The sequence below is a fragment of the Capra hircus genome, chromosome 8 (assembly GCF_001704415.2).
Source record: "Capra hircus breed San Clemente chromosome 8, ASM170441v1, whole genome shotgun sequence".
Classification (NCBI taxonomy): domain Eukaryota; kingdom Metazoa; phylum Chordata; class Mammalia; order Artiodactyla; family Bovidae; genus Capra; species Capra hircus.
Window position 1 is genome coordinate 75,641,170 of NC_030815.1, and position 17,403 is coordinate 75,658,572.

At 53.7% G+C, this 17,403-nt stretch overlaps 1 protein-coding gene across 2 annotated transcripts in view; it reads left to right on the plus strand.

Annotated features, from left to right (window-relative positions):
- The window catches only part of DNAI1 (dynein axonemal intermediate chain 1), a 69,282-nt gene that overhangs the window by 40,876 nt on the left and 11,003 nt on the right, over positions 1–17,403 (plus strand). For both annotated transcript variants that reach the window (XM_005684075.2, XM_005684074.2), the window contains exons 11-13: positions 1,708–1,825; positions 2,104–2,147; positions 11,950–12,197. In XM_005684075.2, the coding sequence (XP_005684132.1) occupies positions 1,708–1,825; positions 2,104–2,147; positions 11,950–12,197 (410 nt within the window). The remainder of the gene's footprint in view (positions 1–1,707; positions 1,826–2,103; positions 2,148–11,949; positions 12,198–17,403) is intronic.

Below are 17,403 nucleotides of genomic sequence, written 5' to 3' on the forward strand. Positions count from 1 at the left end.
CTGCCAAGACCAGCCGCCTAAACAAGCCCCCTTGTTATCATTCAGGCTGGAAAACGACCTTGAGTGCTTTTCAGAGCTGTCAAAAGTACACAGCAGCTGTGAATGAATTTGTCACTCACACAGCTTGGCTTCCTGAAACCCAGTCTCTGCAAGCAGCCCACTGAAGGGCTGCAAACATGATTAATATCCATGGAGAAATTGGCCTTGGTGAACCTTTTTCATTTATAAGAACACAGACACATAAAAATGCATTGAACTTTGATTTTTTTTTTAATTGCATACACTTTTCCCTTTGGGAAAGTGTATTTGTGAAGGAGAAGTGAAAACAGAAGTGTTACCAATTAATCTCTCCGAAATGAAGTCTTTTCAAAGACAGCCCAAGCTCAGGGATTTCTGATGTGATCAAGGCTCACGCCTCTGACCACTCTAATCTTTTTTTGTTCTGAGCCATTTTTGAGGATTTGATGTAAGTCCCCAAACATCAAAGTGTGGGACATTGGGAGAGAGGCTGGGGCTGTACCTGGGCCTATCCTTGACCATGGTGGGTGAGAGGATCATTTTCTACTGGGGCACCCTTGGTTGGAAAGAAGACTGAGAACTATTTCCCTTCTGTTGATATATTTTGTTGCCTTCTTTGAGCAATCACCGGGTGCCCACTCTGTGGCCGGCCCTGTGCTAGGCACTGTGCTTCCTGTTCCCCGAGAGCTGTGGGCTAGGGGAGACAGGCAAAAGGACACCGAGAGGCAACGCTGTGTGGCCCGTGTTTCAGCAGACCAGAGGCAGGGGTGGGGCGGAGGAGGAGGTGAACTCTGTCTGCTCAGCAACAAAGTGAAGGCCTCATAGAGGAGGAGGAGCTTGATCTGGATCTAGAGAGAGTGGGAGTTTCCAGGAGGAGCAGAGCATTTTCGACACTTTGATGTAGAGAGTATGCGAACAGCTGGCTGGAGGTGACATGGTAGTGGCTTGGAGCCTTGGTTCAATCAGGAAGCGCCTGTGCCAGGGGAGCCACCAAGGGGTTTTTCAGGGCAGTGGGGAGCTGGTTTATTTGTTCTCCCTCTCATGGCTCTGCAGAATGTGGACTGGAGGAGGAAAGTCTGGAGGTAGGGAGACCAGCTGGGAGGGTGGTGTCGTAGTCTGGGTGGTGGCTGTTGGGGACTGAACCTAGACTGTGGCTATGGAGCTGGAGAGAAGTGAGTGGATTAAAAAGATAATCAGAAGGAAAATATGAGGCATGATGAAAAGAGGTCAGTGAAGGATTACCAAAATTTCTGGTATAGACAAGTAGAAAGATGGGTGCGGCTTCTGCCTAAGTTAAAGGAAATGAGAGGTAGAGAGAGTTTAGGGCAGGGGATGAATTTGAGTTCAGAGCACCCATGAGGGAGCCAGGCGGCTTCACTGTGGTAGGCTTGGCAGTGAATATGAAGATGAGGAAACCTGGAATTTTATCCTCAGGGACATAGCCACTTTAGTGTCATTTACCTCCAAAAACAACGGTAACAGTAACAACAACATTACAGAGAGCTTATTCTGTGCCGGGTATTTTTCTAAGTACTTTACATGTATTAGCAATGAATCCTCACAGTAGTCCTTTGAGGTAGGTATTCTTACGATTGCCACTCAGACACACAAAGAGGTTAATTGTTTTGGCCAAAGAGGTACAGACAGAAAACGGTAGTCCAGGGCTGACTCAGTTTGTGTGTATTTAAGATTTTAAGTACTATGAGGATGCGGCTGACGAGTATCGGGACCAGGAGGGTACCCTGCTGCCTCTCTGGAAGTTCCAAAATGACAAAGCGAAGCGCCTGGCCGTCACCGCCCTCTGCTGGTGAGTAGAAGCATTGCAGAAAACCTGGAGTGCCTGAGCACCTGCTGGGTACCAAGCCACAAGCAAGCAGCTCCTACCCAAGCTCAACCACCTTGAAGGTGACACATAGCATTATGGGAAAAAGTGAGACTGGGATTCTTATGGAACCTCCCTAGGTCTCTAAGGTCAACGGTGTCTGTCTGCAGTGCAGTTAAGGCACCAGTGTACATGGGAAGGCTTGTATCCATGGGCAAACCATGTCCATTTCCTAGGCTGATGGGTTCTTATTTCTTTTGCAGGAATCCAAAGTACAATGATCTGTTTGCAGTGGGACATGGCTCCTGTAAGTCATCCGGCTATTTGTTCATCTGCTTACTCAACCAGCAAACACTAAGTACCTACTCAGTGCAGAACTCTTTGCTAGGTGTGAAAGATACAGAGATGACTAAGGTCTAGTCACACTGCTCACAGTCTAGGGGAGAAGCCCACCGTCACACTGGCAATTAGTGCTGCGTGAAGGAATATGCCAAAATGAGCCTCGAAGGAGTTATTACGGTGAAGAAAGAGGGGCAGAGGACTTCCGTCTGAGGCAGCAGCAAAGGTCGGGAAGCAGGAGAGATATGGGAGGAAATGAGGCTGTAGAGGGGGCAGGGCAGCCCCAAAGGGCTTAGTAAGCCATCCCAAGAAGCTTAGACCTTCTCTCAAAGGGAAACCACTGAAGGAATTTGAGAAGGGCAGGGACACCACCACTACAGGGAGGAACTGCAGGCAGGAAACTGGAGGCTAGAGACAGTTGGGAGGGAAGGCATCCCAAAGAGAGAGGGCAGGCTCTGAACCACCAGCGTGGAGTGAAGCTGGAGAAGTGGGCTTGAGAAGCATGAGAAGGTGGACTGGGCCAGACCTGGGAGGGCCTGGATGGTGGGATCTGCATGAAGAGAGTTTCCAGAGCAGCACCTGGAGCAGGTAGAGGACAAGGGTTTGATGTTCATCACTGGCCCCTGCCCCCTCGGAGACCACTGCCTTATGGGATGTTCTCTCCCCGGCAGCTTCCCTCACCCCTCAGTGGGAGGCAGCACTGTGGGAACTGTGTGGCTTTCCTTCATGTTTCCTGGGCCCTGCAGAAGCCCCTGCCTCCCCTCTGGCCTGGATATTCCCCCTTCCTAACAGGAGAGGGCCCCAGACTTCGTGCAAGCCGCAGCTCCCCGGGCTGACCGCACATTCTGGCTGAGAGAATGAGCTTCTGCAAACAGAAAAACCTTCCCATTCTCCAAGCTGCTGCTGGCTGGCAGGCGTACAAGCTCCCGGTCTCTGCCCCTCAGACCGCCTGCCCGCCCAGCCCATTCTTTGCCCGGGGTGGGGGAGGAAGGCGAGGGCCAAGAGGAGTGGGTGTTTGTCATTCCTCTCAGGGAGGAAACCCTTGGAGCTGCTCCCAGTCTCATGGTCTGGGCCGCCTCCGAGGATGCCCTAAATGCCCGCTTTGTGTCCCCACTCCCGAGGGTGGGCTGCTGCCAAGCAGGAGGCACCCACCCCCTCTGGCAGGGAGCTAGCACATTCCTCCCCCTGCTGCAGCTACTGGGCCTGGATGTGGGCCGGGTGCTGAGCGGGCCTCCTAGGAGTGGGTGTGGACCCCTCTCTGGGGCTGCTCTCAGCCCAGGCTCTTTGCCCAGGACTGAGGTGGGGAGAGTGGGGAGGCTCCCCAGCAGGTGGGAGGAGAAACTGCTTCAGCTCTCCCGTCTCCTCCTTTCACCGAGGGCCAGAGTGGAGTGTCAGCTGGCTGGGGTCATATAGAGGTTGTCCTTGGGGCAGTGTTAGCCAGAGGCAGTGGCGCAGAGTGACACCCCCACCAGGAATTGATGGCCCCAATTCCAATGGGCCCAGTGGGCTCTTTTGAGCAGGTGTGCGCCCTGGAAGGGTCTCTTTGTCCTTTGTCGGCCACACCCACATGTCTGGGTAGCACTACTATCAGCTGCAGACCTTCTGGCTGGAGGGTCACTTCCCAGTGATGTGACCTGGAGCTGAAAGCTGCTCTGAGCCTTGGTTTTTCCTCTGGTGACCTGGAGAGGCTGACGCCTGGTACCCTCCGTCATGCTATGAGACACACGTGGAAGAAAAGCAGCAAATGTGCCCCTTGAGCTGTAGGAACCATCTGCACAGAAAGGACGAATGTTGCTGATTTGTCTGTCTGTCTGTTTCCTATCTTTCTGGCAGGGCTGCAGAGAGAGGGGCTTGTTGGGGACAGGGAGGAGTCAGACGAGGCCCCACCTCTTCTCTTAGACAGCTGGGCCCAGTAGAGGCGGTAGTATTATTCTCACTGGCACGGGAGCTGTTGACCAGCTTTCCACTGGGCATCTATTCCTCACAGCCTTGCACATCTCAGTACCACCCTGCGGAGGCCTAAGCAGAGCCAGGCTGGACTGGGACTCAAAGGGCTCCTGCACTCACTCCTGAGGTTGCCCCACGGAGCCCCATGCTGCAAATACCCGGGTGTCCCCTTGGAAGAAAGTGAGCAAAGCCAAGGCTGGGAAAAAGGCACCTTAATGCCCGCATGGGTTGCTGTGAGGAGCAGCTGCTCACCAACCTCAATTACCCTATCTTTGGAAATTCCCAGATGCCTGCCTCCCGTCATCAGGCTTTGCCTCATGTGAACAAACTCTGAAGTGAGAGATTGGGTTTGTTGTTGGGCTTGACCCTGATGAGTTCAGCCCAGGACTCTTTTTGCCTGGGATACCCCAATGTTGACTCTCTAACCGGATCAAATAAGACTCGGGCAGGGGAAGGCAGGTACCTAGGAAGGACTGGGGCTGAGCCCGCATTTGGGCACAAGGCCAGTTGGCTGGAGTCAGGCTGGGAGCAAGCAGGTGGGGAAGAGAGCTTGGGCAATTGCCTGCAACAGCACAGAGCAGTCACACCTGCCTTCCCTCGTGGCTGCTGGGTACCAGGTGGTGGGCATGTCAGGCTGCATAGAGGGCTGAGACTGGGGCTCCCCCTGGGGCCAGGCTTCGTGTCTCAGCTGAGTGGAGAAAGGCTGTCAGCAGGTGAGAGCAGATGGAGGAACACTGGAGGGCAGAGGAAGGTAGTCTAGGAAGAGATGGCCCATGGGGCAAAGTTGGGGTGCAGTTGTGTTGGCCTGCTGCGCTGAGTGGGTGCTTCCCAGCTCATTAGGCCATTCACAGCAGGGAAATGGGGACTCCTCGCGATCTGTCAGGCAGGGATGGTAGATCAGACCGTGTGTGTGTCCTGACTGGCTCTCACACAGGAGACAGGGAGGAAACCTTCCAGCGGGTCATGTCTTAGAAGGGTGGATGAGCCAGCTGACCTTCAGCCCAGCCTCGGAGGGACAGCACCCTCAAAAGTGGCCAAAGTCAGGCCCTGAGCCCCAGTATTACACCCATTCCCACTCTGTCCCACCGCCTCCTGGCCCGTCCCTCAGCCTGCCCAGGCCAGGGATCCACTTGTAAGGGATTTAAATCTTCCCTGGTCATTTATTTGTCAGCTTCACTAATTAAGCAGTGTTAATTTCATTTACTGAAAATGGAAATTCATCCACCTCATTTCTCCCCGTTCATCCTCCACACACAAAATCCATCACTCCTCAGCTGCAGGCTGCGTAAAATTTACAGGACTAATTATGTTGTCAGGTCTCTTTGTAAATACAGTCCATAAAGGCCACTGTGCTCGCCGGGTTGTAGTGCAAGGGCATTCCTGTTGTTAGTTTAATTACTGGTTAGTTATTTAGGTTCTCAAATGTTTGCCTCATTTTCCCTAAATCAAATTAAATGTCCCGCTTGATGTATTCTGTCTCCAAGGCCTTGCTCTTATTTCCCACACTATTTAAATGGCCCAACTCCTAATTGGGTGAGAGCTCTAGGAAAAGTCCAGATGCTGGAAGGCTGGATCCAGCCTGGCACCACAGTCTCAGGGTCACACTGGCAGTTTGGAACCCTGTAACACTGATGCCTCTTCTTGGGGGCAGCCCTGGGCTCGTCCCCTGCCTTTGAAGACTGAAAATCCTAACCCAAGGGACAGTCTGTGCCTGGAGTCCAAGAAGGCAGGGCTGGGATGTGGGAAACTGAAGGAGGGTTTCCTTATTGTCATCAGGAGAGCTGGGGGTCATTAGCTTCCATCCCCCTGATTTCTAGAGGGACTGCTTCCAAATCACCCTAGCAAATGTATCATCTATGGCCTGCTGGGCTGTCCCCCACCACAGACCTGCTAGCCCCACATCGCCCCACTGCGAGACCAGAGAAGGAGAAAGTGATCGAGAAACCCACAATTTAAATGTAACTGGATAGGGAGTGTTGTAAGTCAGAAGCAAAAGGTCCCTACCACATGTGTCAGGCCGCAGACAGGACATGGCAAAAACCTTTACTGCTGGAGGAGGAGGAGCCTACCATTTATAGGGGAATTGACATCAGGTTGGCTCCTCAGTCGCCAGGGAAACCAGCAGCTGGGTGGGGGGCAAGCACTTAGGTAGCTGTTGAGTAAGCCCTGTGATTAAGAGGATTGGAAAGTCATGTGAGCAGGTGGAGGTGAAGCAGGGGCTGGTTGACTGAGGGATGTGCAGGGAGCAAGAGAACAACCATGTTGAGTGACCTCTCCCTCTGATTCCTGAAAGTAGAGTTTGGGTCACACTTCCCCGTGACCTAGTTAGTTTCCTATATCTGCAGTAACAAATTACCGCGAACATAAGGGCTTTGTTGTTCTTCAGTCGCTACGTCATGCCCAACTGTTTGTGACTCCGTGGACTGCAGCACACCAGGCTTCCCTGTCCTCACTATCTCCCAGAGTTTGCTCAAACTCATGTCCATTGAGCCAGTGATGCCATCCAACCATCTCATCGTCTGTCATCTCCTTCTCCTTCTGTCATCAATCTTTCCCTGCATCAGGGTCTGTTCCTATGAGACAGCTCTTTGCATCAGGTGACCATTCAGTGGCCTTCCAATGACTATTCAGGGTTAATTCCTTCAGGATTGGCTGATTTGAACATAACAGCTCAAAACAACACAAATCTATTGTCTTACAGTTCTGGAGGTCAGCGTCTAAAATGGGTTTTGCTGAGCAAAAATCAGGTGTCAGCAGGGCTTTGTTCCTTTTGGAGGTTTGGAGGGCCATCCATTTCCTTGTCTCTCTTAGCTTCAAGGCTGCCTGTATTCCATGGCTTGTGGCCTCTTTCCAGCTAGCAAGTGCCTCATTCTGACGTCGGCTTCTGGTGTCAGTGCTCTGACCTGCCTGCCTCCCTCCTTCCCTTATAAGGACCCCTGTGATTACACTGGCTCTACCCAGATAATCCAGGATAATCTCCCCATCTCAAGGCCTTAACTTAATCACATCTACAAAATCCCTTTTGCTGTGCAAAGTAACATATTTATGGGCTCTGGGGATTAGGACACGGACATGGGGGGAGGGCATTATTCTGCCCACCACAGCCCCTCTGAGAGCCTCTTACATGACTTAATAAGGGAATCATCAAACAGCTGCTGCCTTGGGCTCAAGCCCTGGGCCGGATTCATCAGGGAGCTGCAGGAAGAGAGGAGGAGGCCTGCTGGCTGTCGCTGGCTTGGCACCCTTGTTTCTGCAGCTTGGCACCTACTTCTCTCTGACCACTGGCCTGGCTTAAGCCGGATGCCCCAACATGCCCTCTGCCTGCTCTGCACTCCCCAAATCCTGAGCAGAATCCCAGGCTTCTCCTGACTGCCAGGACTCTCCAGAGCAGCCCCCTACCATCTAGAGCTCTGGGCAGGGGTGGAGTAGTGGTGCTGCCTGGGCCCCAGGAGAGGGTGCTGAGGGGAGTGAGAGCTTCAGTCGATTGTGGAATGAAGCCATCCTTCCCCTGAGACAATGGCTTTCTGAGAATGGCCACATCATGCTCTATTAGGGAGTTGACTCTCCTCACCCAAATCTCCTGAATCATTGAAGGCCAGAGTCAGAGAGACGGTAGAGATAATCCAGCAAAGCAGGGTTAGCAGGAGGCAGCTCTCCCTCTGAGACAGGAAGTCTTCTGGGCCATGCCAGGCCACGCTCCATCCTTTGGTAGCAGGCTAAGGAAAAATCTGCTCGTAATAGTAATACACCTGTAATAACAGAGTATGGGTAGAGGAATTCCAGGGGGTAGGTGGGCACTCATAGTGGAGAAGCCGAATGGTCTAGAAGGCTTCTTGGAGAAGGGAAAATTACAAAGTGAAGCTAAGGCCAGACCAGTGGCCCTCCCTCTCCCTGTCTTGGAGTCACAGGCCAGATGGTTTATCACTTCTCCCTTCTCCCTTCCTCGCTCTCTCCCTTTCCCCCTTCCTCTGTTCCTCTTTCCCTGCCACCCAGCCAACATAGATTCACTGAAATCCCATGGCCCAAAGGAACCTGAAATTCCTTCACTGGCCCCAGACCTCAGGGCTCCTGCCTCTTTATATAATGGAGTGTGGAATTGGGGGCTTCTATCTGTGTCGCTGGACCTTCCAGTCCTGTGCTGGGAAGCCAGGTAGTTTGTGGGATTCAGGATCAAGTACCCCAGAGCCCAGGGCTCTGTGAGCCTTGAACGTGATAGGATTCTACCATTCACTGGGAACTGAGGCACTGGGAGTGACCTTGATGTCAATGTCTTACTAGGACTTCTGGTGACCTGGTCAGTGGCATCATACTGGGAATGATGGCTGGCTGGGCAGTGATGTCACCAGGACTGCTGGCAGCCTCAGTGATGATGTCACATGGAGACCACTGGTGGTCTGAGTGGTGATGTCACGTTAGGACTTTTGGAAGACAGGATGATGCTCTCCTGTAGCACTGTTGCAAGTTGGGGCCCTGACATCACCCTGGGTATACTTATAGGATAGAACAGTGGGGGTTCATAGGGGTCCAGAGTCAGGGACAAGAACATCATAGAATAAGATGGAGAGGAAGCCCTAGCTGAATGAGAGTTTTTCTGTTTTCCTGGTGTGGTTTGGCAGACAAAGCCCTGAATTGGAATTCAGGAAACACATGGTCTAACCATGATTAGAAGCTGTGATCTTTATGTCAGGACGGCTTGTTTGGTTGAAAGTAACAGAGACCACTTGAGCCAGGTTAAGAACGGGAGGCTTACTGTCAGGATGTGTGTGGCCTGGGAGCGCTGGCAGGATCTAAGTGTGGCAGGTTGCTTGCTCTCTGTGTCCCTGTCTTATGAAATCCATGCTTCTCTCTGCCAGAACTTTCCTCTCGTCACAAGTGGCTGCCCTGGCCTTTACACATCTCCTTGTCCAGATTCTGGAGGGATTATTTGCTTTGCCAGATACCCCATTGCTCCCAAAAGTCCAGTGCCCCCTTGCTTTCCTTTCTCTACCTTCATGTAAAATTTGGATTCGTGCTGTTACCATGAGCAGGGTAACTAAACAGGATATTGGGTGTGACAAGCATCCAGTGATGGACCTAATGTACTCGGGCACATCGTTTCTACCCCCTGGGCCTCAGTTTGAAGTGAAAGTGTTAGTCGCTCAGTTGCGTCTGACTCTGTAACCCCATGGACTGTAGCCTGCCAGGCTCCTCTGTCCATGGGATTTCCCAGGCAAGAATACTGGAGTGGGTAGCCATTCCCTTCTCCAGGGGATCTTCCTGACCCAGGGATGGAACCCAGGTCTCCTGCATTGTAGGCAGATTCTTCTTTACTCTCTGAGCCACCAGGGCTTCAGTTTATCCACCTATATAGTCTGGGGGCCGTAGTTCAAGCATCTGGTGGTTCTGGGAGCAGGTCAGAGATGTTCACACTGCAGAGTTACTGAGCCAACCTAGGGTTTCCAACCCTCCTTTCCTGATCCCACTGGTTGTGAAGGTTCTGTGCACATTTGTGGCAGGGCAGGGGCTGCTGGAAGTGTGTCTAGAAAAAGCGAGTCATCGCTGCTGTCCCTCAAGGGACCAGATCCCTGGGGCATAGTGAGAGCCAGTGTGGGGATCACGCCTGCCTTTGACCCTTGGGGCAGCAAGGAGAGCACCCAAATCCTTAGCCTGAGCATCTGTCACCCAACTGCCCACCTTTTCATTCACCCTCCTGCCTGCCCACTCCCCCCATCAGTCTTGCTTGGCATCCAGGCCACAGGGCGTACAGGGCGTCGACAGCTCACCTCTGGCATAGCAGTTCAGAGTCTGATTACCTGGCAAGGGCTTGCCCATTCAGCCTCAGGGGTCTGGCTCCCTGTCACCACACCCGGAGCCACCGAGGGCAGGCCCATGTCTCCAGAGGGCTGTGTCTGTCCCTGCCAGGCTCAGCCCAGAGGGAGGCCCCAGTCAGGATTTGGGTAATGAACAAAAGGAGCTACGAGGGACTGTTCCACTGCCTAGTTCAGTTCCCTTCATGGTCTGATTGGGAAAGACACTCCCCTCAGCCAGCTGTAGAACTCTCCCCGAATTGAACAGTCAGCTCTCGGGGCTTACCCTGGACCCTGTGAGGTGAGGTACTGCCAGCTGCCATGCCTACCTCGAGGCCAGTCCCCTGCTGGCTTGGCGACATGCCAGGCGCAGGGTGACCAGCCTGGCCTCCTCACTTTCCCCAGAACAGAAGCCTTTTCCTTTCTGAACCACAGTGTGCCTCCCTGTGGTTTAGGCTGGTCCCTGGTACCTTCCACTCCAGGGGCAGCCACTCCTTACATAGGGCCACCTGTGCCCATGACTGGGGAGGGGTTCTGTTGACAAGTAGCCACAGCAAGGGAAAATGGGCTTCCGTGCAGGCAGCTGCGCTGGTGGGCGTGCCAGCTTGCTCACTGCAGGCCACCCTGGCTCCCAGGAACCATCAGCTCTGTCTGCAGCAAGCCTGGGCCAAGGGTACCTGGGACAGTGGTAGTTAGCTCATGCCCAGAGCCCGGGGAGCCCAGCCCAGTCACTCGCTCCCCCAAAAAAGGGGCAGCCTTAGGAATAAGAATGACTCAGCAAAACTTACCAAGTTGGGACTGCCTCCCTTTCTTTCTCACCCACGGGCTCCACACCTCAGGACTGGCCGTTTTGTCGGGAGGGCCTGATCTGCAGTTGCGGGGGTCAGAGGAGCTAGCCCTGGGGGCCCAGGGGAGAGCCCTTGTGTCAGCTAAAAGGCTGCCTTAGCATAGGGTCCCCAAGAGGGGGGCAGGGGGTTGTTCTAGACATCCGCCTCGCCAGCTCTGGCTCCTCTGAGCTTGGGAAGGGTCCTGGGCTGGTGGCGGGAGAGCCAGAACTGAGGGCAGGGGCTGTGTTCTGTTCAGTGACTGCATGATCACGATGGGCGCCGGGTGAGCAGAGAATGAAAGACTGGCATCACCCCCACGCCAGGGGCGGGCAGGGAGAAGGACGTCTGCTGAGCGGCCCGCTGTTGGCCACCAAACACTGTGCCCAGGCCAGAGGGACAGATAACATGGTGGCCTACTGAAGCCGCGCTGGCTGACCTGGGACTCCTCGAATCTGGGAGCAAGCGTAGAGCTGGGCTTCCCGCGTAGCTCAAACGGTAAAGAATCCGCCTGCAATGCAGGAGACCTCGGTCAGGAAGATCCCCTGGAAGAGGGCGTGGCAACCCATTCCAGTATTCTTGCCTGGAGAATCCTATGGACAGAGGAGCCTGGTAGGGCTAAAGGCTACAGTCCATAGCGTCACACAGAGTCAGAGACTGAGCAACTGACAATTTCACTTTAGAACTAGGGCTCGGCTGCAACTGGGGGCTGTGGGGCCGGAGGGTATGGGAAGATGCCCATAGGTGGCTAGTGTGGGACCACACAGACAATTCCATGTTAGTCCAGACGGAACCCCTGTCCTTGGCTGGGCATGAGGGGTACACAGCCACTATCCCAGCACCTAAGCACAACAGATGGGCTGGGCATCTAGGGATACTGCTCCGTCCCAAGCCCACCCACATCCTTCACGTAACAACTCTTTGAGCTGGCAACCCCCTTTCCTGTACCCCCAGGGAGACTAAGGAGAATGACTGTCCATCCCTCAAGTACACCTGGTCACCTGGTCTGTTGCACCCATTGCTGAACCCCAAGGAGGGGGTGGGCCAAGTATCATGGTTCCGTTTTGCAGACGGAGAAGATGAAGACCAGAGAGGACCCCCCAACCTCCCCATACTCTCTGTGGGAGACAGAGGGGGTCAGGGCTTGTCAGCCCTGTAGGGGAGGGGCTGGGACTTGGACCCTCCAACCACCGCCGCCTCTTCCCCGGGACAGATGACTTCATGAAGCAGAGCCGTGGCATGCTGCTTGTATACAGCATGAAGAACCCCAGCTTCCCTGAATACATCTTCAGCAGTGAGAGCGGCATCATGTGCCTGGACATGCACGTGGACCACCCCTACCTGGTGGTGGTGGGCCACTATGATGGCAACGTAGCCATTTACAACCTCAAGAAGCCCCACTCCCAGCCCTCCTTCCGCAGCTCAGCCAAGTCTGGCAAGCACACGGACCCTGTGTGGCAGGTCAGCCTCGGAACCGAGTGGGAGGCAGAGGGTGGGCGTGGGAGCCATGGGAGGAAGGGACCCTGGGGAGGAGGAGGGCCACAGACCAGGAGTTGGGGACGACAGCTACCGGCTTAGAGGCCAAGGAGCTGGGCATAAGAAGGGCAGAGACGAGTATCAGGAGGCAAGAGGGTCTGCTGTAAGGGTGGTGGTCTCCTGCCCATCCATCTGCTAAGGACCTCGGATCTCAGGAGTGCTGCTCAGTGACTCAGATTCGATGGCTGGATGGCTCCGGGCCTGATGGGCCTCCGCTGAGTATGTTAAGGGCTCCAGGGATCTACGAAAAGTGAAAGTCTTAGTCGCTCAGTTATGTCCGATTCTTTGTGACCCCCATGGACTATAGCCCGCCAGGCTGCTCTGTTCATGGGATTCTCCAGGCAACGGTCATGCCCTTCTCCAGGGGATCTTCCCGACCCAGGGATCAAACCCAATTCTCCCACATTGCGAGCTGATTCTTTACCGTCTGAGCTACCCAGGAAGCCAGGGGTCTATGGTCTTCCTCAACTGCCCACAGGGACTCTGTTCTGCCCTCTGGGCTAGATTTGAGGGGTCTCCCAGAGAAGGGTAGGTGCTGCTGGTTCTCTGCCTTCCAGGTGGGGCTGTAAGACCTGGCAGGTGGGGCCTGTGAGTACCCAGCTTCTCCAGATAGGCATGGAATGGGACCATTGTAGTTGCTGGGGCTGGATTTCACCCTGACTTTGCGTCTCCCACGTTACTGTGCTGGGAGTGGGTTTCACAGTTTCGTTCTCAGAGCCTCTTAGCTCTGGCTTCACAGCCCTTCCTCACTGTGTTCCAAAGATGTCCCTTCTTCTGAGCCTGGGCACCCTTACCTCGTAGGTCTGGCCTGGGAGAATCTAAGTACACATTTCTGTCTCAAGTTGCCCAAGGCCTCTGGGGGGCTCTGACAGTGCTGGGGTCTGTCTTCTTATTGTCCTCTGCCCCCTGCCCTGACAGGCTCTGCCGGCAGGCTCTGCACCCCTGCCTGTCTGGCCCTGAACTTCCTGAGTCACATGGATGCCCAGGCCCTGGCTTTTGGCTCCCAGACGGGCCTGAGCAGAAGGAGGGTTGCCCAGGCACAGGGGAAGTGGGGACCTCTCAGCTTCATCCTTTACCCGGATCTGGGGCACAGGAAGGAGGCACCTCCTCCCACGAAATACCCTCCCCTCAACCAAGGCCAGAGTCAGAATTGCAGCTTCAGGGGTTCTCTCCTCTGGAAAACCTACCTCCCGAGTCATCACGTCCAGGCACACGGGGCTCCAGACACAGGGAGGATGTCTGCAGAGACATTAAAGTCTATGGAGAGAAAAGACTTGCTTTGATCAAACTAAACCAGCATCAGACCTGCCCTTGCTTTGCCATCTCAAACACACAGCCCAGGGCCAAGCGCAGAGCATCTCAGGGTGGCCTGACTCTCCTCAAGCCCAGGAGAGGGCAAGAGGCCAAGGCCAACCAGCCTTCTCCCTCTCTGCTCTGTTCTCAGAATCAAATAGCAAGTTGGAGAGAGAAGTGGGGCTCACAGGAGACCGTTCCCCCTTGCCTGGATGGGTGCCAGGGAGATTGGATAGGGTGCCCTTCTGTTCTCCCACAGTCCTTTCAGGAGAACAGGGCTGCTGCCTTTGCAAAACCGAAGACTCTGAGTTCTTGGCTGGAATCAGGGCTTGTGACGTGGGAGGGGCCTGCCTGTCTCTGTCTCCTTTAACCACTTCCTGTTCTCTTCCTTTGCTTGCTCTCATTCCCTCCCTGCTTCCTCATTCGTCTCTTCGTTCATCCATTCATTCAGCAACTCCTTCCTGTTCTCTCCTCTGGAGGCTGATGATGCTCAAGGATTTGGTCTCCGGAGTTCCTGGCGGGGACACACAGCAGCCAAGGTTGAGCAGATAGGACATGTGCTAATTGCCAAGGAGGGCTGAGGATTGTCCAAAGTGCTGGGGGATGAGAAGCAGGGACTGGAAGGCCAAGGAAGTCTCCCTAAAGGAAGAAGCACCTGAGCAGAATTGTGAAGCATGAGGAAGCATGCACTGATGAAGAAGGCTGCAAAGGGGTCACATGCACCAGAAAGACACAGGCACAAGCAGAGGGGCCTGCTGGGAAATGGCACAACACAGGGAGCACAGTATGCGGGACAGGGAGGAGCAGCGGGACCTGAGAAGAGCCTAAGTGCCCAGTCCTGAGTGTGCTTCTCCAGCAAGGAGGAAGCTTGGATTCTACATGTCAGTGGTCTCAAATGAAGTGTTAGTGCATGCGTGCTAAGTTGCTTCAATCGTGTCCGACTCTTCGTAACCCCATGGACTGTAAAGCCTGCCATGCCCCTCTGTTCATGGGATTCTCCATGCAAGAATACTAGAGTGGGTTGCCATTTCCCCCTCCAGGGGATCTCCCCGACCCAGGAATCAAACCCACGTCCCATACGTCTCCTGCATTGTCAGGCGAGTTCTTTACCACTAATGCCACCTGGGAAGCCTAGTGTTAGTGAAGTACAGAAGCTCAATGTATTAGAAAGATGAGAGTGGGGCTGCTCTGATAAGATCAGGGTCCTGATTGCTTGAGGGTCCCCTGTCATCACTCCCCACATCCCCTGAGCAACTTTCCCAAGGATCCAAGAGCTCCTCCCAGCATACTTTGAAAATCACTGTCCAACCATCAGAGGATTTGGGGGCAAAGAAATCCCACAGTCATGCAGTGTCCTGGAGATATCTTCCAGCTGCAGCGTGAGAGAGCTTAAGACTGAGCCACAACAGGGGCATTGGAGATGAAAATGAAAATGAGAAAATAGGGTTGAGAGCTGTTGAGGAGTAAAATCAAGAGAAGGAAGTGACTGGCTGGCTATGGGGGAAGGGAAAGTTGGTGATGGCACCTGAAACTCTGGTTTGGGACAACCTGTAGGATGCCACAGAATTCTGGACAGAAGTTAACACAAGAAGCCAGAAGAGGCGGCCTACAGGCAGTTGTATATTCGGGAGCTTGAAAAAGAGCGGGGGCTCGTGAAGGAGGTGTCAGAGACATCAAAGTCTTAGGTCCTTCTTCAAGGGAGAAATGTCTTGGGAGAAATCAGACAGATTGTTTTCGATCTCAAAAGCCAGGCTGGGGGCCGAAGGGCTTTGTTCTGTTGGTAACAGGGAGCCATGGAAAGTTTTGGAGCCAGGGTCTGCAAAGGGGACAGGGTTCCAGTCCCACGGCACAGGCTGCCTCCCATCTGGGTAGCGTAGCCCTCTTCAGGCCTGGCTGGGAAGCCCCAACCAGCAGCACTCTGCAGAATGTGTGTGTCTGTGTGTGTGTCTGTGTGTGTGTGTCTGTGTGTGTGTGTGTCTGTGTGTATCCTCTGCTACACTGGGGTAGGAGGCAGGAAGGATATGAGCAGACCCTGGGGTCAAACACGCCTGCCCTGATGAGAGAACGCGGAAGAGAAGGAGTCAGTGGTAGTCTCCTCCCTACCGCCTGCTTCCTGGGCATTCATTCATTCTCTCAATCCCACTTCCACCTGCCCTCTCTGTGCCCTCTTTATTCCTACCTTCCCACCTCCACTCCAGGAGCATGTGTGCAACTTGCACACACACACACATACACGCACACCTGCAAATACATGCACCACCCCCGACTGGGCATCAGGCTGCTAAGTGGGGTGTGAAATACAATTTCCATGCGCGCCAGCGGCCACTCATTAAACACTTCCCTTTGCGGCTCCCCTGTGCCTCTTACTGTCTGGCCTTTGACACCCCCATCTGCTCCCCCCTTCAAAGGGACTACCTTTACGCAGAAGAGGGAGCTGTCTCGGCATCAAGACTGCTCTGACTTGTGCCTCACAGGCTGTGCGGTGTTCTAGGCCTCTTGGCAAAAGCACAAAAGAGCAGCCTGCCCAGACAGGCCCAGGCAGGACGAGGTCCGCCCTCCTGCAGCTCTGACAGCCAGGCCTGGAGGGGGGTCCCCTGGAGAAGAAATCCCCTCCACGCTCCCACCCCACGTACATTGCTCAAGAGCCAGGTTACAACTGTGGTTACAGACAGCACCCCTGGGTTCCTGTCTGCCCTCACTGGGCCTCTCCTTGTGACAGGGTAAGGATGGTGGTCCCAGCACAAGAGGCCTGGAGGCTGGAAAGCTCTGGGCACCCAGCCCCGCCCCAGCCCTCCCGGACACAGCTCTGCCGGGCCTCCACATCTGGCAACAGAAACTTGAGCCTCAAGCGTGTCATCTTCATAAGACAACAGCTCTGTCTCCAAAACACTTTCCCATATGTTTGCTTCCAGCCCAGAGAAGATGGGTGGGGAAGAATTATTAACCCCAATTTGCAGTTGGAGAAATGTAGCTCATATCTGAGATGCTGGGAGCAAGATTTTAGAAGCAGGAGCTAGTGGTGAAGTGAAGGTGGGAACAGAAGAAAGGCTACCTGGAGAAAAACCAAGCCTGGATGGGGTGGGAAGCAAGCAGGAAAAAAAGAACCTTGGCATCTTGATTCCTACAATGGTGGCTATTACTTACTTATTGAACACTTAATATCTGCAGTGTTCTGACCTAAGAGCTTCACATTCATTATTTCATTTATTCCTTACAACAAACTCATGCTATTATGGTTTCTGTTTTAGAAATGAGGAAGCTGGTTGATGCGCTATCGACATAAGGAGGTCGAATGCAGAGCCACTGCTTTCTAACAACTTGTTACAAAAATAGCTTCCTATTCTGTATTGGGGTTTGGGAGCTCCCCATACCCTTCCCCATCCCATTCCTTTACTCTCCTCCACCTCAGATAGTAAAGATTCTGCCTGCAATGCAGGAGACCTGGGTTTGATCCCTGCATCGGGAAGATCCCCTGGAGAAGGGAATGGCAACCCACCCCAGTATTCTTGCACGGAGAAGCCGCATGGACAGAGGAGCCTGGTGGGCTACAGATCATGGGGTTGAAAAGAGTCAGACACAACTGATCAACCCACACCACATATGCCCCACCTCCCATTCCCAACCAGAAGAAGGGCTTGTTCTACATCCAAACGGATTCCCAGGAGTTTTTCTCAAGGAGCAAAAAGGGGTCTGCAGATGGAGGTGTCTGAAAGTTAAGGTTACAATGGACACCCTTTCCCTTTGTAAACAGTATTTTTATACTTCATCCTAACCATCTCAGGTTTTATACATGGAATCCCACAAATCGGGGTTTTCTGTTCCTCCCCCCATGTGGGTG